The sequence below is a fragment of the Schistocerca gregaria genome, chromosome X (genome assembly GCF_023897955.1).
Source record: "Schistocerca gregaria isolate iqSchGreg1 chromosome X, iqSchGreg1.2, whole genome shotgun sequence".
Taxonomy (NCBI): domain Eukaryota; kingdom Metazoa; phylum Arthropoda; class Insecta; order Orthoptera; family Acrididae; genus Schistocerca; species Schistocerca gregaria.
The window spans coordinates 873,135,203-873,161,306 of NC_064931.1; the positions used below are offsets into that span (position 1 = coordinate 873,135,203).

A 26,104-nucleotide genomic window follows, 5' to 3' on the forward strand; every position below is an offset into this window, starting at 1 on the left:
TATGGAGAAGAAATAAAAATTTTGAGGTTCGCTGATGACATTGTAATTCTGTCAGAGACAGCAAAGGACCTGGAAGGGCAGCTGAACGAGATGTACAGTGTCTTGAAAGGAAGATATAAGCTGAACATCAACAAAAGCAAAATGAGGATAATGGAATGTAGTCAAATTAAATTAGGTGATGCTGAGGGAATTAGATTAGGAAATGAGACGCTTGAAGTATTAAATGAGTTTTGCTATTTGGGGAGCAAAATAACTGATGATGGTCGAAGTAGAGAGTATTTAAAATGTAGACTGGCAATGGCAAGGAAAGAGTTCCTGAAGAAGAGAAATTTGTTAACATCGAGTATAGATTTAAGTGTCAGGAAGTCGTTTCTGAAAGTATTTGTATGGAGTGTAGGCATGTATGGAAGTGAAATGTGGATGATAAATCGTTTAGACAAGAAGAGAATGGAAGCTTTTGAAATGTGGTGCTACAGAAGAATGCTGAAGATCAGATGGGTAGATCACATAACTAATGAGGAAGTGTTGAACAGGGTTGGGGAGAAGGTAAGGTTGTAGCACAACTTGACTAGAAGAAGGGATCGGTTGGTAGGACATGTTCTGAGGCATCAAGGGATCACCAATTTAGTATTGGAGGGCAGCGTGGAGGGTAAAAATCGTAGAGGGAGACCAAGAGATGAATACACTAAACAGGTTCAGAAGGATGTAGGTTGCAGTAGGTACTGGGAGATGAAGAAGCTTGCACAGGATAGAGCAGCATGGAGAGCTGCATCAAACCACTCCCTGAACTGAAGACCACAACAACATCAACGAGGAGGTACTAAACAGAACTGGGGAAACAGGAAATTTGTGGCACAACTTGACTAAAAGAAGGGACTGGTTGATAGGACACGTTCTGAGAAATCAAGGAATCACCAATTTAGTATTGGAGGGAAAAATGGCAGATAAAAATCATAAACGCAAGAGATAAAGACAGTAAGTTGGTACAGAAGGATGTAGGTTGCAGTAGTTAGTTAGAGTTGAATAAGCTTGCACATGATAGTGTAGCACGGAGAGCTGCATCAGACCAGTCTTCAGTCTGAGGTGATAACAACAACAAGAACATTATTAACCACATAAAATGTCGAGCTATCTATTACCTAAAGGCAGTTGTGACCACAACGCCGCCAATAATAGTCAATACCATTTGATTTCTATCACTTCAATTCAGGTACTCAGAGTTCATTACATCAAAGCCTCATCGTATCAGGAGGAGGAGGAGGAGGAGGAGGAGGAGGAGGAGGAGGAGGAGGAGTCTGGCAAAACAGGAATTCCAGGCTTAAGCTACAAGAAAAATATGAAAAACATTTCACAGATACAGAGAATTAATAGCTGGCACTTTTTCTACAATTGATTTGACCAAATAAAAAAGTGCAAATAAAACCCTGCTTCCCAAGTACTTCTTGGTCAAAGTGCTAAAGACCAGCGTTACAAGACCAGGTTTGATTCCTGACTTGACACACATATTATGTATCTCATAATGAACTGATACATCTTACTGTTTTACATAAAAGACTGTTGAATGGTCGCATGCCACCTGAGGGAGGAGGGGACAAAATCTGATGAAAACATTGCATCACTGTTAGTGAACTATGATATTACTGGTTTTAATTACAAATAATACTTCATACCATTCACGATCATGCTGTGACTCAATACATTCAGATGAGACCCCACGAACTGGATGATGAGTCGAAGAGTACCAAGATTTTTCTTGATCTGGGACATCGTGTATCCTGTTTACTGAAACTGGACCTGGGAATTTAACAGCAAAAAAATAAAGATTGAGTCCTTTTAAATTGAAGCAAGTATATTTAGTAATTGAAGTAAGTATATGTAATACCTGATCCTATATGTATTGTATCCGAAAGAATTTAGCAAAATTCATAAATTTAGCAGCTCACCTGAGACAATAGAAATAGAGAACCTACAAAAAATAAACTATATTTTCATACACAGAGGTTGGGCAACAATATGAACACCCAGATACAAATATTTCACTTACAGAATCCATTTTTTTACCTGTAACAGACTGACACCATCTTTTATTTTCCCATTTCAGTATAACACCCCTATGAAAGTCCTGAAACACTATTACATCTGTAATTGTTGTGATGCTGTGCTGATCTATGGTCATGTTTGACCTTACATAGTTCATCAAGGCCCAATTATCAGTTTCCACTTAGTTGGTGCATCAGTGAGAGCAGTCACAAAACTATTAGGGGCACCTCGAACTACTGTATACATAGGCATACTAATATCTTCATATTGTACACACAATCACATCCATATCCAAAGTAGGGTCATCAATGAAGTACAGTACTTAGCACTGAAAGCAAATTTATTATGAACACCAACACACAAGCAGAACAGAACTAAATTACTCGATAGAGCATGTGGCAATTTATACAAACACTGAAAATCCCAGAACAGAAGAACATAAAAACCATAACAAAATTAAAGAACATTCCATAAATGGTAAATACTAAATAACAAATAACTGCTTGTCGTTTGGTTTGAACTGATGACCCTTAGCACGCCAGTTAGTGATGCTAAAAGCTACGCCACACGTGCAGCACAGTTCATAGCATTGCTCCCTCCGCTGGAGAGACAGTAATCCGCTGTTTCAGAAGTTCTCATTGGAGTCGACTGCAGCACCCTGGATCTAGATGTTGTCAAAGGTCCTCTGTATCAAAGCGCTGGTGGATACTTGTGTTCTGGTTATGTTGTCACACCCTCTTCGTGATGATGACCGTCGAAAGTAGCTCCTCTGGTCAAAGCTTTGTGGTTGCCTAGAGTGTCTTCAGTTTCCTCGAATGGGAAGCAGCCATTGTCAATCAGCGCCTCGGTACTGCAGTGTGGCTTCATATGGAGGACACGGACAATGTCTTTGAGCTTTTGTCTTCTTGGTGAAGGGTCATAATCCTTTACATCGTACGTGACAACTGAAAAGCGACATAGGCTATGACGTGGCCCAAAGTAACGCTTTAGTAACTTTTCTGATAGTCCCACTTTCTGCAAAAGCATAAAAAATATCCTGGGCTGTAGCTCACTGGCCAGTGCTTGGCATTCTAGCCTCTAGTGCTCCTAGCCCTCATGGACATCCACAGTGTGTATGCAGGCCAGCCATTTTGCTTGCTTAATCCTGGTGATGAGATGTTTCATGTAGTCATCCTGAGTATTGTCCAGAAGAAATGGGAACAGTGTATCCATTGTTGTTTCAGCCCCATGACTGTGGAGAAGAAAGAATGATGTGAAGACTGCAACATCTTGCTTTGCTGCATTATATGCAAATGACATGAAGAGCAGTACTGTATCCCAGTCTCCCCGTTTGACATCAATGTACACAAGAGCGTATCTGCCAACATCTTATTAAAGCAATCTACGAGGCCATTCAAATGTGGATGGTAGGCAGTTATCTTGTGGTTTATGCCGCAATATCAAATTACCTCTGATACTTGTCTTGACAGAAAAACTTTTCCACTATCATAGATCATCAATCAAATTGCTTTATGCTTTAGAATTATGTCTATACAGGGAACCTTGTAATTTCTGAAGCTTAAGCAGTCAGATCAGCTTTAGTGGCAGTGCAGCACACGAGGTAGTCAATTCCCATTTGTTGACTTCAGGAACCTCAAAAGGTCAATTCCAATTCAATGGAATGGTTCTGCTACAGGCAAGATTTGTATCAGAAGCCTCAGAGGTAAATGCAGCATGTGCTTCCATTGGTGGCATTGCTTACAGCGCCAGGTAAATGCGGCAATTGCTTCGATTGGGGGCATTGCTTACAGTGCCTCACACAGTGACTAACAGATTGGCTGAAACCTGGCCGTGATACCCAGCCATAGATGAGCTGATGTGACAAGCACTAGTTCCTCTTATGCAATGCTCCGTTTATTAACTGACATTCTCTTCTGTTCAGTTCCTCTTTCTCTGAGGCTTCTATAGTGTTCAACAATGCTGGATCTTCCCTCTGTTCAGCAGCTATGTCATTTAGTGCAGAGACGACTGAGATTTCATCCATGCTGCTCTGTTCCACCAATGGATTCCTTGAAATGCAGTTGGCATCCTTGCATTTGCATCTGCTTTCGTATATCACTGTAACATCATACTTCTGAACCCTCCATGCCATCTCATCAGTTGATCCAACGGATCCTTTTGCCTAGTGAGCCAGTATAGAGAATGGTGGTTGTAATGCCACAACGAAGCATAGCAAAGGTGCAGCAGTTGAATAAGTGAACACTCATGCCATCTGTTGGATAGTTGCACAAACAAAAGCACAGGTGCTTCCACCTGGTGGCAGTCAAATGAAATAGCGCTACGAGTAAGACAGTATCTGAATAGTGCTGCGCTCAGACGACGAAATAAAGAAACATGAAACTAGGATAATATTATTACGTATGGTAAAAAATATAAAATGACTGTAATTGAATATGGTAATGTTATGGTATGTCCATTTGTAAATAGAGAACTTGGCATAGTGTAAATTAATGTTTAAATGTGAGGGAAATCCCCCGAGAATGCGGACAATGCAGGTTGGCGCGTCAATTTGGCAGTAGAGTTAGATGTGTTCTGGAACTGTTAAGATGCAGAACAGAGATTACACGGCGCAAAAGTGATGGTTTAAGTACGGTATGGTAACATTGCTCAGGAACACTCTGCTGGATCTCTTCTGATGTCTGCCAAGAGGGTGTACTATCTTCACTGACATTACATTTTGCAACAGGACCAGCGATGCAGACTGGCAGTTGTCTTTACAGGTGCAGGTAGGCATTTACAGGTACAGGTACACGTGCGCTGCTCAACCTTCATAGTCCGATTGCTAGCACTGATTTTCTGGGCAGGCTCCTCCAATGTCAAGGCAAGAGATTTCACAAAACTTGGTGCCTGACTGTGAGTAAATTCTTTCTTCGCATCAGAGTATGAGGCACGTGGGACAGTAAATTCAAAACCTGGTTTGTGGGTCATGTCACCACATAGCCCGACCATTACAACCCACAGTGGTGTGACCAAAGTGTTGACACTTGAAGCAGTGCATTGGATTTGGGACATAAGGCATAACCTTAAGGTGGAGAAAGCCTGCTGTAATATACTCAGGCAACTTCAGCTGACTGAATGACAGGATATAAGGTGCTGACCTCTGAAGTTCACCATCAACTTTTTTCATAACACTCTGGACTTCAGTCACCTGTGCTGTTACACATCCCTGACGCAGTTCGTCTGTATCCGTATCCATAATGTCTCAGCTTCATTAACACTATTTACCCAGTGTGCAGCTCACTGTCAGTGGGACATCTTCCGAGTAGCTTGGCATTCAACAGCTCATTTACTTGGGGAGCCTCCTGAGTCTCAAGCAGGACACTACTGCTGTGCAGCCTGTTGACAGATTTGAATTGCCCTGCAAGTCCCTCCAGAGCTTTATGGATAGTGAAGGATGACAATTTTTCAAAAGAACTGCCCACACGTTCCATCGCAACAAAGACATTAGCTACCACAGGACATGGCCTGTTAACACTGACTTTCTCCGACATTCAAAGAGAATGCAGATAGACTAGCCACATGACTCCTCTTAGGAGTTTGGGTGTAAATGCTGCCAAATGGACCACCCGAACTGCTGGGTGTGGAAATGTTAGATCTAGGCTTCACGGAATTCTCACGAGCAGCTAGGGAAAGAAGTAAACCCAGACAGAGACCTGCCTGCCCGCTAGTGACTGTGCCGTGCCTGCTCAGGAGCCATGCACCTCGTCACTGCACAGCACACATTGAGAGTGAGGGTGTGTGTGTTTTTTTTTTTTTTTTAAATAGATGGTTATACCATCCTCGCAATTTGAGCAGTTGAGCCAAAATCCCCGGACCTTATGACAAACAACACTCCACCATCGTCTGAAGCATGCTCTGAGCTTATGGTGACAGAGGACTTGCGGTACTTCCCAGTCCCCAGTTCAGGAAGCTTGGGAACTCGAGGGTCGCCAAGGTCGTTCCCAGCAAACAAATGCTGAGCCCTTGGGGACGTTCGTATCCTTGCCAGCAAAACTAAAGTACAGAGCACCTGGTAAACTGGCTTCTGCCCTTTTGTATGACATAAAATATTTTCTGCTAAAATGTGGTGTACAGAAATCTGCACATCCCAAGCACGACATATTGGTGAGTCCTCTGGCCAGAGTAGCAATCTCTGTCACATTTAACAGTATCCCACTTGCAGGCACATTTAAATTACTGGCTCTCACATCAGTTGCTAGAAGGTTGAAAGCCACAGCTATACTACTGGCTTCACTGACTGCAGCTTCTTGTTACACAACACCCCCTCCCCCCCCCCCCCCCCCAAAAAAAACAAACACATGTTAGCATGCAGGACCTGGTAACCAGTTCTACAATGTATTTTAAGCCAATAGCTTCAGCTGCTTTGTATGCAGTTTAGTTTCCCTGAATATCAGCCTGCCTTTATATATAACAAACAGCTTTCCTCTACCACAGCACTGAGAAATAGGTGTCCTGGGGTGGCTGATCTTATTTGCTGTATAAGTGTGAAGGGGAATCAAAGGAAATATAATGGCATGGCAACATCTAACCTGTCCAGTGCTATTGTGATTAAATATAATACTGTATGAAACATGGTAAACAAATCTTGAGGACAGATTTTGAGAATATTGTAAAGTAGCCAACGGTTTCTCCCTCTGTAAGCAACAAAATATCTACAATGGTGAACAATGTCATGCTGAACTATGTCCAACTATATGGGTCACACACAGTAACAATACCGTAGATGATGCTCAGCTGAATAATTTAAGTTCTTTATTGCTTTATTGCAGAGCAGACAGTAGTATGGAATGCCAAAGACTGGGGGATTGGGGGGGGGGGGGGGGGTTGTCAGTACATTACAAATCATTCTCTATGGCAAGTGTTTTATATGCTCTGTTACTGGCCTAATGCTCTCATGGCGAAGTGCACGAATGATAAAATGGTCAAGCCCAAATGCAAAAAATTCAGCCATTGTAAAGCCACGACCACAAAAAAAACACATTCCATTTGAAAAGAATTAGAACAGACACATTCATTCTGTTCCAAATGACATGTAGCTGATGTGCTTACACACTTAGGTTTTAAAGTTATGTACTTCAGGTATGGGAACCATGTAAGTCTGTCAGAGGTTAAATGATACTTCCTGAACACACACTGAAAGTGAAGAAAGTAATTTCCTGGTTTTAAAAACCCTGGTCAAATGTTAGTTAACTGCGAGTCACTTCGTTATATAGCTTGGAGGAGCAGCACCACAATAACTACTGGACACAGTACAGTTTTTCCCCGTTTCAGGCGGATGTCAAAACTTGCTCCCTCCATCAGTTAAGGAAGTCTCTAATCATCCAAGGAATCAACTACGACATATTCAAGGCCACAGACAAAGAAGAATCCAGCTCCCACATAGAAAAGATGCAGCTGTAATTTTCAGGGTTATTGAAAAGGAAGTTCAGATTAGATTAGATTAGATTAATACTTGTTCCATAGATCATGAATACGACACTTCGTAATGACATGGAACGTTCCAGTCACCAGTCACCTTTAATGCCAGTCAGTAGTGGAAGAGCGGATTCTGGTTTCACGTAACAGTGATCAAAGAGAAGTACTTCGCCATCATGAAGGTAATGATTTCAAGAGCAGTGGTGAGACACCTCTGTTTCAGTACAGCTGTTCCTGATTCACAACAAATTTACCAAAAATCCTCTTTTTAGTTTCCCCATAACTTTACACAATTCAAGAAATTATGTAAGAAGTTCATAAATACATGTCACAGAATCTTCTTGTTTAGTGTGATTTATTATATTTTACTGTCTGAAAGGCAGTGAGGTTCTAAGCAGACTATATGTACCTGAAGCATTTCATAGTTGCCTGCCTGACTAACTGTGGAGGATACTCATCCCCTGCTAGATGAGACATGCTACCTATACTTACAGCACCCCCCCCCCCCCCCCCCCTTCCAGTTTGATCTACTGACTATGCATTTTGGTATTACTCTATCCGTGAAGTGGATCCAGACAGGGAAGTTGTCTCATGAATGCAAGTCTGTGACCATTTTCCACTGAAAAAGTAGGAGAGCAGACTGTCAAGTCAACAGTAGAGAATGACCCAACTCCAGCATAACCACTGACATTTAGAAGACACGAATCTTCTGAGGTAACAAAGGTTTCAACAACACAACTCTGGTGTAGGATAGCTTACAGCCCCATAGTACACTGAAGTCTACATCTACATGATTACTCTGCAATTCACACTTAAAAGTGTTTCGCAGAAGGTTCAGAGAACCACTTTCAGACTATTTCGTGTGGGTTGTGATTTACCTTATTTTGTTACAATGGTCATTTCTCCCTATGTAAGTCAGACTCAACAAAATATTTGGAGGAGGAAGTAGGTGATTAAAACTTTGTGAAAAGATCTCACTGCACCAAAAAATGCCTTTGTTTTAATGATTACCACCCTGATGCACTGCTCACATCCATAACACTGTAATAGCGCAAAACAATCTGCTCTTCTTTGAACTTTTTTGTTGTCCTCTGTCACTCTATATGTTAAGGATCAGATACCATGCAGCAACACTCCAGAGGGGATGGACTAGTATAGTGTACATAGTCTCTTCAGTGGATTTCTTGCATCTTCTATTTGTTTTGTGAATTAAATGCAAGCCTCGGTTCACTTTGTAGCTTACATGACCTGATGATTCATTGTTGGCGATCTTATAAATTTGTCGTCTTGGATCACCCTCCTGCAACAATGGTGGACAAAATTAAGAGATAGGTGACATTTTCCCAAATTTCTCCGAAACCCCCCCCCCCCCCCCCCCCCCCCCCACACACACACACACACACAAAACTGGGACTGTGTGGTGCCATACACAAACACTGAGGTCCTGGCATTGCTGAGATAAGGTTACATGTTCATGTGGGCTGTCCAATGCCAGTGGGAAGTATAAAAGTCTGCACAGCTACGTCCACACCCCAGTACAGTAGTCATTGCCTTCTATGAATAATGCCATTTCCTTTCTGTTTGTTTAGGTGAAATGAGTACACATCATCACTTAGGCAATGGTATAAGATGGATAATCGTTGGTAGGCTTGAGGCAGGGCAGTAACAAGCTCAGGTTGCAAGACAACCTGATGTAACACCAAGTGTCATCTCGAATTTGTGGGTGCAGTTTAAAACAAGTGGGACACTGAGCAGAAGAGCAGGACAAGGTTTCCAGAATGAGATTTTCACTCTGCAGTGGAGTGTGTGTTGATATGAAACTTCCTGGCAGATTGACACTGTGTGCCCGACCGAGACTCAAACTTGGGACCTTTGCCTTTCACAGGCAAGTGCTCTACCATCTGAGCTACCGAAGCACGACTCGCGCCCGGTCCTCACAGCTTTACTTCTGCCCGCGAAAGGCAAAGGTCCCGAGTTCAAGTCTCGGTCGGGCACACACTTTTAATCTGCCAGGAAGTTTCAGGACAAGGTTGTCCACAAGCCACAATAGCCAATCACAATCAGTATTTGGTGCTTTCAGACAAGTGCCAGAGGACTTCTACAATCACCCAACTCTTTCATACCTTGCTGTTGCCTCAAAAAATCAGTTTCCATGAAAACAATTGCCAGAAGGCAATATTAGACAGGGCGTATATGCTAGAAAGCTGGCCATGCACTTTCCACTCACCCTCTCCCACAAAAGAGAGTGTTTACAATGGTGGTGTATACAACACAGACAGTGGACAATTCAATATGGTAATGTTCTCTTCATGGACGAGTCCAGATTTAGTCTACAACCTGACTCTTGCAAGTCTTCATATGGAGGGAACATGGGACATGACAGCATCCCCACATAATCAGGGAAACGGACACGTGGTGGAGATGTGCCAATTTGGGCACGGATCATGCGTGATACCCACACAATGCTCCATGTGTTTGGCAATGGTTCTGTGAATGCCCAGGGGTACATGCAGGAGATCCTGAAAACCTATGTGCAGCCTTTTAAGAGTGCTGTTGGCTCTCATTTCATTTTTATGGATTACAACGCATGGCCACAAAGGGCCCGACTGGTTAATGAATATCTGCAAAGTAAGGCTATTCACTGCATGGTTTGACTGGCTAAATGACCTGATCTGAATCTTATTGAACATGCTTGAGATGCTCTTGGGAGGGCAGATGCAACACCCCCTCCCCCCCTTTCCCCACCCCTCTCAACCCCAGAACCACTCCGGAGTTAAAAACTGCTCTGGAGGTGGAATGGGTGCGACTTCCACAGGCACCCTTGAACTCACTTGTGAACACTATGGCCACTTATTGTGCATGCAGTGTGTCTTCCAAAAAGGCCACAAACTATACTAGCCACATTTTCACGGCCATTTCACAACCTATGATTTGGACCATATTGGACTTTTGGCCATTGCTCATGCTAATCAATGGCTTTTGAATTGTTTTGTAAAAATGATGCACATATACACTTCTCCAACATAGTGATTAACAAATACATAATGTTAACATAATACCTGCAGACTCTGTACTTTTTGATAAGTAAACCAGGATTGCTCATGTCGGCTCGCACATAGAAATGTTGATAATTTAGCTATTAGCTGCCAAATGACTAATGGTGACACAGAATTGTTGACATTATGGTTGACTACTGACTGATCCATTATCCTGAACAACTACTACTAGATAGACAAAAGAATAATAATTAAATTTTGTTATTGCATTTAATTACTATCAAATGGTTCAAATGGCTCTAAGCACTATGGGACTTAACATCTGAGGTCATAAATCCCCTAGACTTAGAACTACTTACACCTAACTAACGTAAGGACATCACACACATCCATGCCCAAGGCAGGATTCGAACCTGCGACCGTAGTAGCAATGCAGCCACAGTGGCCAGCTCATTTAATAACATGAAAGAAAGCAAAATCAGAGAATATAATTTTATGATAAACAGCACAGCAAGTCATTTTAACTATTAGTGGTATGATTAACAAAGAGGAAAAATGTATAAAAGCAGACTGAAGTGACAAATGAAAATTTGTACCATGACCAGGATTCGTACCTGGGTCTCCTTCTCACTAGGTAGTTGCACTATACCACCCTGGCAAAGTGGCTTTGCACAGCTGCACACCTCTGTTCTCAATCCAAATTGTCATTCACGCCTCAGCCCACATGGCATTTCTCCATAAACTCAAACAGGAGTACAGAGGCTTTTCAGCTGTATTGGAATAGCACCTCAGCATTGAAAGAAACAGGGGATCCCGCATAAAACCCAGGCATAGGTGCTTTAACCAAATGAAATTATATGGTTCCAGAGGTCTTTCCAAGTCTCAATCATCTATGATGCAGAACAAAGCAATGAATGAAAATTTGTACCAAGGCTGGAATTTGAATCCGGGTCTCCTGCTCACTAAAGATGTGTCAACCACTATGCCACCACGGCACAGTGGCTTTGCACAAGTGCACAGGCTACCCTAGCATGTCTCCTTCCTCAATCTAAATTTTTATTCACGCCACAGCCTACATGATATTCCCCCTATTGGACTGAGGAGGGAGGCATGCTAGGGTAGTCTATGCAGCTGCGCAAAGCCACGGTGCCAAGTTGGTGTATGATTAGCACATCAGCCTACTGAGCTGGAGACCCAGGTTTGAATTCTGATCTTGGTACAAATTTTCAGTCTGCACAGATACATCACAGATGTCTGAGACTTGAAAAGGTTTCTAGAAGTATATAGTTTCACTTGGGATAAAAGGCAAAATTACCATCTCTGAGGACACGGAGCCCACTAAAAATGGTTAAAAAATGAAAATTTTTAGACTGAGTGATTTGCAAATTTCTCCTACTGAAAGTAAGCATTTTAAAAAATCAGAAAAATCTGAGCTACAAAACTAAGGTAATGAATTTGGGATATAAAAATTATTTAGGATTTGAATGTTCCGGAACCTGAGAACTTTGATTACGAATAATTTCTTGAATGGAACTTTTTGGGAAAAGTAAGATAGCTACAGAGAATAGGAGAATGAAGGTTTGAAAATTAGCTATACAAATATACATCTATTAGCTCACTGAAAATTTCATCTTCATATGTTGTTGATTAATCTTAAATTATGGCTATTTCCTCACACAAATTATTTCCCAGTAAACTAATTAGGCTACTGGCATCAGTAATCTGGAAATTAGATAGTGACTAATAAAATTTTATGATTTTCTGCTTAAGTACCAGTTTGTGTAGTAGTCATATATATGTTATTTATGACACGAGATCAAATAAACAAAAATATTATCTGGATGGCAGGAGTGGTAGGAGAAGAAGTAGGATGGCACCACCTCGCACTATTACAAGCTTCTTCACAACATTTTTTTTTCTATGTGATGACTCCAATTTAACTTGACTGTAACTGGTATCCTAAATTTATATTATTTATTGTGGACCAGAAATTAAGTAGAATTATTTTACTACTTGATTAGGATTTGAATCTGAGATTATGGGCATCAAAAGATATGCTGTTTTTGAGTCCGTCTTCTGACATTTCTTGATTCTTTTACTTGGTTGTCTCTTCCTGATTTGATGGAGCTGGCTGGCTTAGATGGTGGTACTACTTTTCTTCCTTTGTTTCTAATGGTGTTACTACTCCCTTGTTGCTGTAGCTGGTCAACAGTTAACAGCAAGCTCATTCACTGCACTTCTGTACATACACTTTCATCAGAAATTTTTTGTTTATGTTTCAATAACTACAATCTGTGTTGATGCACTTAATTTTTCAGTGCTTTTCCTGAATATCTTGAAATGTAGTGGTATATCTAACACACTGCCTCTGCCACGATAATTCCAAAGGTTTCACCTCATTTTGGTGCTTTATTTATTAAGTGTCCCCATCACCAAAGTACAGACACAAGTGTCACCACCAGCTGGGGCAACCCACTGTTAGTTAAAAAAAATCACATTTTCCTAAAAGGTAACAACTTTGGCCACAAACTATAACCCATCACAGCCACTTTTTGACTCATACCCGCAGCTTATCAAGGAAACAGCCTAAAGTTTACATAAGTGAACTCACTTTCTAAGCAATTATAAACAATTGTTTTTAGATATGTTTTTAGATCAATTATAAACTATGATATCCATTACAAACCAACAGCACAGCACAAATGTTGATGTGTTGTCATGGCTACCTGGGTGCTTCTGACTGGGTGCAAGTGTTTTGCCAATGGCCAAGGTTGATACTGATCACTGCAACACATGGATGCTGGGTGTTTATCACTGATGCTGATTTCACAAAGTTCTCCTGCCATTGAAACCAACTGCACCTACAATAAACAAGGTAACAAGCAGCCCCCATGTCAGACACAGCAGCAGCTACCACTAAATCTACAACTGTCATTGCTGCATCTAATGTGTTCACTACAGTGCCCATTAACTGTGCATGCCTGGGACAAATAAAGAGGGTCACTGTCCAGATGCACTGATGACAGACAGTTATCTCCTGGGCAACACAAAATCATGTCAGTCCTCTGCCATGATACTGCCACTCCTCAAAGTAATATTAATCCAGAGGATACTGAGATGTGTAAGCAACACATATTGCCCACTGTCTCCTGGTGACATAATCACACTGAGGGAACCACTTGTCCTGGACACTGTTACGCAGCTCCAGTGTAGATAGGGTGCTCCCATCTACTGCAGCCACCCCCACGATTGAGCCGCCACAGGGTGAGTCACTTCAGTCTCCAGGAAACAGAGAGCTTGCATCTTAACCTGACAATGAGGTAAGGACAGTGAAGGTGATTACATGCAGGATTGTATACAAATGCTACACTCTGCACATTACAGATGTCACATCGTGTAGGGAGACCGGAGACACACCATACAATAAACCTCTGCTACAGCAGTCTTTCCTAGCACAGCACCACTGCAGCACTTCAACAGCAGGGCTACCACTATCCGTACACTATCACAGCCACTGTTTCAGCCTGAAGACAGCATTATCAGAGTTCACACCTAGTGGCATAAATATCTGGTACTTATCCTGACTGACTGATAATGAACTGTGCTAAGTATCTGATCTATGGTTTGGGTCACTTGTGGCCAATTTCTACTTTGTTCTGATATAGCTGTTATCTTATTTTCTTGTTAGATAAATCCCATTCTTATGGCAGAACACTGGAATATGTAAAATATGTAAAATATGTAGGGGGGGGGGTAATGTGACTTGTAAGTTGTCTTTGCCTCAACACATGGTCTGTGCCAAGTGATTTTCAGCTCTTATATTTCCATTTTATTTTAGGAGAATGAATCATTTCACGCTCTAAACTTAGTGTTTGCTCCAATAATTAACACAGAAGTCAGGGGCATACAGTTTCGTCAGCACGAGCTGCCAAATCGTATTTTCTGCATATCATTTGACATTTAAATGTCACAGAGCTCAAATTTCTGGTACTTGAAACAACAACAGGGGTTTCAAATGCAAGATTTTACTTCCAGCCTCATAAATCCACTTTTTACATGATTTGCAAAATCAGCATATCAAGTACCAGTGTAAATTTAGTTGTCTTCATTTCACCTCAAGCTTTGATCTCCATATTCCACATGTGCATAATGTCACTGCACGTTATCACACCTTTATTGTAGTTAATGATTTGATATAGTTATGCTATTATGGGACACTTACTAATTGTCTGAATTTCATAAGGTTAGTTAATAGCTTATTGAGATGACTCTGTGTAGTGGAAAATTAGCAGTAGAAACAATCCCTTAGTGGAATTTAGAGACCTTTTCTACGAAGAAGGTGACAATTTTTCACAATGGATGAATTATTTGTATCAGCACTGAATGAAAAATGAAGTGACTTCATTGATGATCAAGTAGCTTAAGCTCAGACTGGCCCACAAAATCTGACAACTAAATTAAAACAAAAAAAAAAAAAAAAAAAAAGTGATTGAACAAATTTAATATGCAGCCATTGACAAGAAGTGCACATTGACACCTACACACTGATTGCGTATATAGGTTGTCTATTCAAGGAGCCTGTCATTTGGAATGACCTAGGAGCTTCCTGAATTCTGTGGATGTGATGGGAGTAATCCCCCTCGATATTCAAATCTATTTTGTAATTCCAATGTTTATACATATGTAACTTATTGATACATTGTTTTTGTTCTGATTTCTTTTATTTCACTTGGTGGTTAAATGAAACCTCCCTTTCTCTTTAATTGCCCTTACATCAGTACCACTCCTTGAAGTGTTATTTCTTCAGTTGATACATGCTTATTTTTATTATACAAAAGTGAGTCCATTTTTAGTTTCTGTGACACTTTAACATTTTTATTCTAAGAATACAGTCTGTAAGCGTACTTCAAATGATAATGTATGAAATCTCTTACTATGATCATGATGAGTCCAGTATCCCATACGTTCCAACTCTGGATGGGCACATGAAGCAAGTGTTGGATAGTGATGTCCTCCATATTGGCCCGGTACGAAATGTGATTGATAGTACCCATGCCTGCAAACACAATGAAAAACAATGTTAAAGAAGAGTGCATCAAACCTAATTGAAGTACTCACACAGTTATGTGACTGCTCACTTCAGGCAGGCACTTTCCCCGATGTGTTGAAAACATCAAAAGTTATTCCTGTACATAAAAAAAGGGGATAAAGACAGTGTAAATAACTACAGACCCATCACAACTTCCTCCTGTGTCTCTCAAGTACTGGAAAAAATTATGTATGACAAACTTATGAAATTTATAAATAAAAACAGCATCCTATGTAATGAACAACATGGATTCAGAAATAAGAGGTCAACGACAACTGCCGTCTATGAGTGCATCAATTCCATCTTAAACCTGATGGACAAAACACAGGAAACAATAGGAGTATTCACTGACTTGTCAAAAGCTTTTGGCATGGTGGACCATAAAATTCTGTTATCAAAGCTTGAAAGATATGGTATTCGAGGTCTGTCCAACAAGTGGATCAGTTCCTTCCTTACTAATCGTAAGCAGGCAGCGTGCATCAAGCACACAAATGTTGAACTAAAAACTGTATCTAATCACTTATCTGACTATAAACAAATTAAATGTGGTGTACGCCAAGGATCAGTAGTGGAACCCCTTCTGTTTCTTCTGTACATAAATGATCTAAGCTTCAATGTTGATGCACACAAAACAATCATATTTGCAGATGACACCACGATTCTACTAAAAGGAGATGATTATGAACAGTTACAGCAGACAGTAAATGCGGTCACGAAACAACTTAGCAGCTGGGCACAGAGTAATCAGCTTGTAATAAACAGTAAGAAAACTATTGCTCTAAAATTCCACAACGTTCCTAACAAGGACATGTTTATCCCATCAGTCTCTATCAATGACGAACCAGTTGGTAACAATACTGAAACCAAATTATTAGGACTTTGGCTGCAGAGTAACATCAGATGGAATAAGCATATTGACTATCTCAATGCAGAACTGAGCAAAACATGTTACCTTCTTTGTTCATTAAAATCATGCTGTAGTGAAAAAACAGTATTGAATGCATATCATGCATACTTTAATTCTTGTCTTAGATATGGGGCCACCCTCTGGGAAACTCTAAAACAGCTAATAGCACTTTTAAACTACAAAAAAGGGGCCATTAGAATCTTTATTTGGGTGCAAGCTTAGAGACTCTTGTAAACCCCTGTTTAAGAAATCTGGTATTCCTCCATTACCATGTGTATACATTATGGAAACCCTTTTGTTCTTTAAATTAAATGTGATAGGTAAGGACTGGAGACTGCAAAAAACTGTGATATACATGATCACTTTACAAAACAAAAAAGAAACTTACACATGACTCAAATCAGCACAGCACTGCGCCAAAAAGGTGCTTTTCACACTTTATAACAAACTTCCTGAAAACATAAAAGCTATCATAAAGGTCAATACATTTGGAAAATCTCTAAGTCATATTTTCAGCATCACTGCTTTTACTCCATTGAAGAATACTTAAATTTATGAAATGTGTTATATAAATACTTACGTGTAAAGTGTATTATTGCAACCTTAAATATGTTTGCCTTGAAATGACTTTCAGCCTGTACATTTATAACTTGACTTGTCCAATGTCTTATGCTTAAGCTGCTATGTAGACAACAGGACCAATAAAAAGTATAAATACAAATACAAATGGAGAACAAACATTTAAGAAAAGAAAAATCATTTGTAACTGATTAGAAACTATGAACTAGACTACAATATAAATTTTACTGGTGTAGTAGAGCAGCACTGGCAGCAAAAGTCACATACCTTACATCAGCAAACAGTTTTACAAAGATGCAGTGAAAATACTTAGATTATAATATTCAATATCAACTTAAAATACAGTGGAAATCTGTAATCTAGAGATTAATAAACTCTAGAAACTCTATTCCATAATACAGTTATTCAAGTTGCAACAAATAAAGAACCAACCTTCAATCAGGCAGTCATATTATCCAAGATTCCCCCCTCCCTCTTTCTTTATTACCAACAGAAGTTCTAAACAATGAAGGAAAACTTGTTATGTTTCGTTTGACAAACCACTGTTTGATACACATGGAATGAAGCATTACTATTGCACAACACTAAACAGTGTTACAATTTCTCAACTTTCCCATCCTCTTTAGATGTAATCACAAATGGAGGTGTTTGTTTATGATAACTTAATCATGGAAGGGTCCAATATGAGGGCTAAGTATTGTCACTGGCTTACCTCTTGCCTTTAATGGGGAATTATTAGCTGACAGAAATTGAAGGAGAAGAAAGAAAGTGCTAAAAGAGTAAACAAAGTGTACACACATATGAGAAGTCAGTCAGTCAGTCAGTGTCAGTCTCTCTCTCTCTCTCTCTCTCTCTCTCTCTCTCTCTCTCTCTCTCTCTGTGTGTGTGTGTGTGTGTGTGTGTGTGTGAGAGAGAGAGAGAGAGAGAGAGAGAGAGAGAGAGAGAGAGAGAGAGACCATATAGAAAACAATCAGATTTTCACAGTTGAAATGGAATAGCTTGAACAAAATAAATGCTATACTCGGCCACGTCTTTCAACAGTTTCTTTTAGAACATTGTAAAGTGTAAATTTTGTTAATGTACCATTCTTGCTGGCAGTATATGTCACTTACCTTGCTACATCATTTTGTATACTTCTTATACAGTTCATATTCTGGCAATATTGTGTATCCTGAGAATACAATAAATAATTTCTAAATAGTCTAAGTCCCCCAATCTCCCCTACACACACACACACACACACACACACACACACATACACACACACACCAAATGAAAAAAATACCCCAAAGACAGGTTCTTGAGACTTGATATTTTACAGTTATCCAGAATACCTTCACTTCTACTGCTGCTGCATGTGTCATCATCACTACTATTAGCATAATAAAAAGAAAGTACCTGTGGTGCTGAAGGGTGTAAACAGCTTTTGCATCCTGTGGGTGCCTCAGAAAGACATTTTGTGCAGCAGAATGTCTGAATAAAGCTACACCATCAACTGTATCATCATGAGTTTGGTGCCAATAATTTGGGCATCGTGGATCTGTTTCATTTTCTGCCTTCTGGATTGGCAATGTGCTGGTGCCTATTTCTGAAAATCCAAACAAAGAAAAATGTGTAAAATAAATTCCAGGTACCTTTTTTTTTTTTTTAAGCAATTATAGCATTTTATTCAGCAAGCTGGAAATATATATCACAAAAATTATGAAGTGAATTAAACACTTGTATTACATATTAATGTTTCAGTGGAAAAAAAATACCCCAGCTCTTCTTTTCAGGATATCAGTTTATAAATATTGTTACTTTCCTGTTCAGCTGTTGTAATAATGTGAAGTTAACTGCCCTAATAGCAAGAATAATTGTAGCAATGAATACAGTTGGCCTCAATGCTTTCAAGTAAAGTCACCCTCAACTGTTTCCTTTTCCATTTCCAGCAATCAAATAATATTTTTTTTTTTTTTGTATGATAACTAAATCTTTTGATTGTTAGAATCACAATGTTCTTACAGGCATGCTAGGGTTACGTGTGATTAACATTGCAGCTTCCACTTGATGCATCATTTATTATTCCTAAAATTATCTTGAGCAGAATCTAGTACATTGAACTGCAGATCAGTCAGCTATCTCAACTCACTACCTGCCTGTAAGCCATTAAATTGTCCCTCTTTTGGCAATGTACCCATATTCCATAGTTTGGAGGAGTGATGTTCCAGTTCACACCTGGAATACAGATTTAGATTTTCTTTGGTTTCCCTGAATGGCTGTACAATTACTTTGACAATGACAGGGTTGATTTGCTACTCCAACCCAGAGCCCGAATTGTATTTCCAAAAACCGCATCATCACCACAACATTAAATGCTAATCTTCCTACTTGAAGAATAGCAGATGGCACTCTTTTTTTTGTCATCAGTGTATTTTTCATCCAGGACTTTACATTACCTGAATCATTTATCTAAATTATTGCACTTACAATACTGTTTGTTTTGTTTAATATAAGTTGGAAATGTTAAATATCAGGGCTTACAGACTAGCATCATTTTTATGTAAAGGTAACATGGAAAAAGGAGGCATTGCAACATATATAAAAGTGTGACACAAAGTCAAACATATTGAAACAAATAGTTTTTGTGTTGATCAGATCCTAAAAGCATGTACTTGTGAGTTGTTGCAAACAGAATACTTCTCTGATGATAATTGTAACAGTCTACAGATACCTTCTACAAACCTTTCAGCTATTTATGAGAAAACTACATGCATTACTGAGCTATCTGTCAGACAAGAAGGAACTGTCAGTAGCTCATGGAGATTTCTTAAAAGATACAAACAAGAAAAATGAACTAGAATCATTATTTTGATGTTTCAGTCTAAATTAGTAATCAATTTTCCAATTCATGTGCAGCAAGATAGCAGGAAACTGACTGATAACATTTTGTAGAAAGTGCTCAGACAGAAACAATCAATATATACTCAACTGTGGATGCACTATCTGATCATGAATTAATGGAAATAAACAATATAGCACCTTACAGCCCTGAGGCAAGTTCAGACAAAGCAGTGAGGCTTATTAATGATAACAGAATACAGTGTTTTTAAGAGTAAGTTAAAAGAGGTGGTATGGGATGATGTATATATATAAAAAAGACATCCTAATGTCAAATTCAATTTGTTCAATAGTAAATTTGTGTCAATATTTGGGAATGGTTTTCCTAGAAAGGTATCCAGAAGATTAACAAAAAACAATTAAGCCATGGATAATTAAGGGAATTAAACTCTCATGTAAGAGGAAGAGGAAAATTTATATAAGATCAGGATAAGTCAAGATCTGACATTACTTGCATACTACAAAAAATAGTGTAATATTTTAAGGAAAGTTATTAAACTGTCAAGAAGTATGTATATCCTGCTAGCAATTAATAATGTGAATAATAATATTGAAACTGTATGGGACATTGTGAATTGGCGACAGGGCAGCCAGTCAGTGTATCAGATATCATAAAAATTAAAGTGAATGACAGTGTTGTGACTGATAATTCACATGCTGCGAGTACTTTTAACAACTACTTTCTAAGTGTAGGATTAAATGGTTCAGTTGAAAATGCAAAAGGATGTATTAAAAACATCATTCGAAAAAACTTTAATCAACTAGAAGTAGCACCAACATCCTTCACTGATATTAATAGAATTACAAAAATTCTAAAGCGCAAAATCTCATGTGACGCTGATGGAATTTTAAACAGAATTCTGAATAGTTGTTCTAATGTAATAAGTCATACTCTTAATCATATAAGTAAAACATCACTAGCATAGGGAATTTTTCCAGACAGGTTAAAATATGCAACTGTTAACTCTCTTCGTAAGAAAGGCGACAGAAATAATTGTCCAGTTTTATTACTGACATCTTTTTCCAAAATATTCGAAAAAGCCATATACTCGAGTAGTCTCGAACGTAAGTAGAACAAATTTATTCAGCATATCACAGCTTAGATTCCAGAAAGGTTGCTCAGCTGAGAATGCTATTTATACATTCACTCATCAAATTTGCAACCAAGGGCCAGAGTGCAAAACACTAAAAAAAAAAAAAAAAAAATAATATTAGTCACTGAAAGCTGGTTGAAACCTAGAGTTGGTAGTGAGATCTCTGCGGAAAAGTTATAGGTATACTGAAAGGATAGGAAAACAAGAGACAGAAGTGGTGTATTTGTTGCAGTTGTCAAGAAACTCAAATCCACCAGGATACAAGTTGAAGCTGCATGTGAGACTTTTGGGCAAGACTCAGTATCATGGATGGGCAAAAAATTATAATAGTGTCCTCCTATCGACCGCCAGATTGTACTGATGTAACCAAAAACTTAAGTGGAGACCTCAGTTTGCTTGTACATAAGTTTCCTAATGCTACAATAATCATTGGAGGAGACATTCATCATCAAACAATCAATGAGAACAACTACAGTTTTGTTAGTTGTGGTGCAACGAGACATCATGCAAAATGTTACTAAATTCCTTCTCTGAAAACTACCTAGATCGTTCAGAACCCTCTCGTGATGGAAATATGTTGGATCTAATGGCAACAGACAGACTTGACCTCTTTTAGGAAGTCTACTTACAAACTAGTATCAATGGCCATGAGGCAATTATAGCAACAATGAATACCAAAACAGACAGCAACTGAAACAAGCAGAGATTTGCATGTTCAGCAAACTGGACAGACAATAGTGTCATACCTCAATGAGGAACTTGAAACTTTTAGCTCAGGACATGATTATGTAGAGGAACTGTGGCTCACATTTAAGAGACTAGTTGACGGCGCTCTGCATAGGTATGTACCCAGTAGGACAGTTCATAATGGAAGGGATCCTCCATGGTATACAGTCACTGTAAAGAAACTTGTAAGGAAACTTCTAAAGAAACCGAGACTACTGCATAATACCTACACTACTCAACAAAAGTTTGGGATATTACTGTAAAATGAAGTCTACGATACTAGAAATCTCACTCACCTAGGCACTTTAGACATTATCCAGTTACTGCCAATATACTGGAAGGTGTTTACTACTGGCATGTTTTGTAGCCATTTCCCAGTCATGAAAACATACATCTGCCACTGTGGCAAACTGTGAGCAGTATCGACAACAACTTCACTCTATTTTGTGTTCAACACTGCAGTAACAAGCCACATAGAGGCATACAATACTTTTATATAGCCAGGATAGTGGCTTTACTTTCAGCAGGTCATACACAGGAAGATGTTCCCAGTCAGTTACACGGCACTCAAGTGGTGTGCCTTAGATGTCGAAAGATGCTGACGGATGGGAAATGTGAATGACAGACCTCGCAGTGGTCATCCTCTTATGTCAACACCATCTGCAGAAATATTGGAAATGATTTATTCTGGGCAACAGGTATTTGCATCTCAGAGCAAACAGTGTGTAGACGATTGGATCAGGGTGGTTTCCATTCCAGAAGACCAATGAGAAGTTTTTCACCGAACCAAAGGAACCGGCGCAACTGAAAGACCTGTGGTGTTGCACACCAACAGTGGACCATTTCAGAATGGAGTAATATCATGTTTGCTGACAAGACTAGCCATTAGAAGTGTTAGGGTATGGAGAAGCACTGGACAACATCAGGAATGCCAATACATTTAGGAAGTCCATCCATTTGCAGGTGGACATGTAATAATCATCTCGTGGTGCAGTTCTTCTTGTTATGTCAGTGCTTGCTACGAAAATGGGATGAGAAGTTCCGCCTTATGCAAGACACCTTTTTTCTGTTTTGTTTCACCCATACATGTTTCGGCACTTTTGTGCTATCATCAGTGGGTTTAATTTTTATTTTTAACTGTAAAATTGTTGTTACATATTAACATTTGTGTTGTTTATAATATTGTGTCAAAGTTCCATTTATAGCTCAATTGGCAAAAAGTGGATGTATGCATTAGTTAACATACCTTACATGATGCTATTGTCCATTTATTTTAGTAGCTTTTCTGCTACACAATATACAACTTGTCATCTGTAAACAGCAAAATGTAATTTATTTTTCTGTTTGTTATGCATTTACAAATGGAAATGAGTCTGAATCATGTTTTTTGTGTGTAACTTAAAGTTCTGAAGTTGTGGTGCATTCCCCTGTGTTGTTGGTGAAATAAATAGGCTTACTTTGTGACCTACGGTAGCTTGGCACTCCACTTTTTCGATTTCTCAAAACACAGGCGGAGTTTTTGCTGCCATTACATGTTGTTGTGGCTGTGTGGGATTCATTTGTTTTGTAGTGTGTTTGGCTAGGTGACGCGCACGAGTTTGAATTGTATTTGGCATCAGTGGTGTGTGTGTGTGTGTGTGTGTGTGTGTGTGTGTGTGTGTGTGTGTGTGTGTGTGTGTTGAGTACTGGGGAGGGGGAGAGAGGGAGAGGGGGGGGGAGAGAGAGAGAGGGGGGGAGAGAGAGAGAGAGAGAGAGAGAGAGAGAGAGAGAGAGAGTTTTTTTCCCCATGAGTAGTTTTCATGTGGCTGTTATTTGTACTTTCTTTCCTTGGGTTATTGATTTCTGGATGTGATAGTTTTCTTCTATAGTTAATTTTTGGTATAAGCTGCTACTAGTTTTTAGGATGTGTAAGTCAGTTTCAATGTTTGTTGGGTGGTGATTGTGTGCTACCAGGTGGTCTGCAAATGTTGAGTGTGAGCTATTGCTTTTCAGTACTGTGAGGTGTTCTGTATACCTGGTTCTGAAATTCCTACATGTTTGGCCCATATATACAGATCGACAGCAGTTGCAAGTAAGTTGGTATATACCGGACTGGCTGTATTTGTCGGTGTTGGTGGTATTTCTTCCAAGTCTGCTTTGTATTGTGTTGTTGGTTCTGTATGCGATGTTTGAGTCCTTTTTTCTTCAGTATATTACCCGCCCTGTGTGTGACTTTCTTGTTGTAAGTCATTATGTGCCATTTGTTGCTTACTGTCTGCTGATTTGTTGTGTGTTGCATTTGTTTGTGTGTGTGTTTCATGGTTATGTGTTGTTTGTTTTTGTATTTTGTGGTTGCTTCTGTTTACTCTCTTTGCATCATATCCATTCTCCTGTGCAATTTGTTTCATTGTGTTCAGTTCTTGTGTGTAATCATGTTTGTTCATGGGTATTTTGTTCAGTCTGTGAAGTAAGTATCTGAAGCTGGCTTCTTTGTGAGTTACGGGGTGATTGGATTTGTTAGGAGATACTAAAAGGTATCAGATAGATTATATAATGGTAAGACAGAGATTTAGGAACCAGGTTTTAAGTTGTAAGACATTTCCAGGGGCAGATGTGGACTCTGACCACAATCTATTGGTTATGACATGTAGATTAAAACTGAAGAAACTGCAAAAATGTGGGAAATTAAGGAGATGGGACCTGGATAAACTGAAAGAACCAGAGGTTGTACAGAGTTTCAGGGAGAGCATAAGGGAACAATTGACAGGAATAGGGGAAAGAAATACGGTAGAATAAAATGGGTAGCTCTGAGGGATGAAGTAGTGAAGGCAGCAGAGGATAAAGTAGGTAAAAAGACGAGGGCTGCTAGAAATCCTTGGGTAACAGAAGAAATATTGAATTTAATTGATGAAAGGAGAAAATATAAAAATGCAGTAAATGAAGCAGGCAAAAAGGAATACAAACGTCTCAAAAATGAGATCGGCAGGAAGTGCAAAATGGCTAAACAGGAATGGCTAGAGGACAAATGTAAGGATGTAGAAGCTTATCTCACTAGGGGTAAGATAGATACTACCTACAGGAAAATTAAAGAGACCTTTGGAGAGAAGAGAACCACGTGTATGAATATCAAGAGCTCAGATGGCAACCCAGTTCTAAGCAAAGAAGGGAAGGCAGAAAGGTGGAAGGAGTATATAGAAGGTTTATACAAGGGTGATGTACTTGAGGACAATATTATGGAAATGGAAGAGGATGTAGATGAAGACGAAATGGGAGATACGATACTGCGTGAAGAGTTTGACAGAGCACTGAAAGACCTGAGTCGAAACAAGGCCCCCGGAGTAGACAACATTCCATTAGAACTACTGACGGCCTTGGGAGAGCCAGTCATGACAAAACTCTACCAGCTGGTGAGCAAGATGTATGAGACAGGCGAAATACCCTCAGACTTCAAGAAGATTATAATAATTCCAATCCGAAAGAAAGCAGGTGCTGACAGATGTGAAAATTACCGAACTATCAGTTTAATAAGTCACAGCTGCAAAATACTAACGCGAATTCTTTACAGACGCATGGAAAAACTGGTAGATGTGGACCTCGGGGAGGATCAGTTTGGATTCCGTCGAAATGTTGGAACACGTGAGGCAATACTGACCTTACGGCTTATCTTAGAAGAAAGATTAAGAAAAGGCAAACCTACGTTTCTAGCATTTGTAGACTTAGAGAAAGCTTTTGACAATGTTGACTGGAATACTCTTTTTCAAATTCTAAAGGTGGCAGGGGTAAAATACAGGGAACGAAAGGCTATTTACAATTTGTACAGAAACCAGATGGCAGTCATAAGAGTCGAGAGGCATGAAAGGGAAGCAGTGGTTGGGAAAGGAGTGAGACAGGGTTATAGCCTCTCCCTGATGTTATTCAATCTGTATATTGAGCAAGCAGTAAAGGAAACAAAAGAAAAATTTGGAGTAGGTATTAAAATTCATGGAGACGAAGTAAAAACTTTGGGGTTCGCCGATGACATTGTAATTCTGTCAGAGACGGCAAAGGACTTGGAAGAGCAGTTGAACGGAATGGACAGTGTCTTGAAAGGAGGATATAAGATGAACATCAACAAAAGCAAAACGAGGATAATGGAATGTAGTCCAATTAAATCGGGTGATGTTGAGGGAATTAGATTAGGAAATGAGACACTTAAAGTAGTAAAGGATTTTTGCTATTTAGGAAGTAAAATAACTGATGATGGTCGAAGTAGAGAGGATATAAAATGTAGACTGGCAATGGCAAGGAAAGCGTTTCTGAAGAAGAGAAATTTGTTAACATCGAATATAGATTTAAGTGTCAGGAAGTCATTTCTGAAAAT

At 39.4% G+C, this 26,104-nt stretch overlaps 1 protein-coding gene across 2 annotated transcripts in view; it reads right to left on the reverse strand.

The window, feature by feature from the left end:
- LOC126298227 (uncharacterized) overlaps positions 1–26,104 on the reverse strand; it is a 142,844-nt gene that overhangs the window by 33,593 nt on the left and 83,147 nt on the right. For both annotated transcript variants that reach the window (XM_049989532.1, XM_049989531.1), the window contains 3 exons: positions 18,464–18,653; positions 15,425–15,546; positions 1,671–1,794 (listed from right to left, as the gene is read on the reverse strand). In XM_049989532.1, coding sequence (XP_049845489.1) covers positions 1,671–1,794; positions 15,425–15,546; positions 18,464–18,653 — 436 coding nt within the window. The remainder of the gene's footprint in view (positions 1–1,670; positions 1,795–15,424; positions 15,547–18,463; positions 18,654–26,104) is intronic.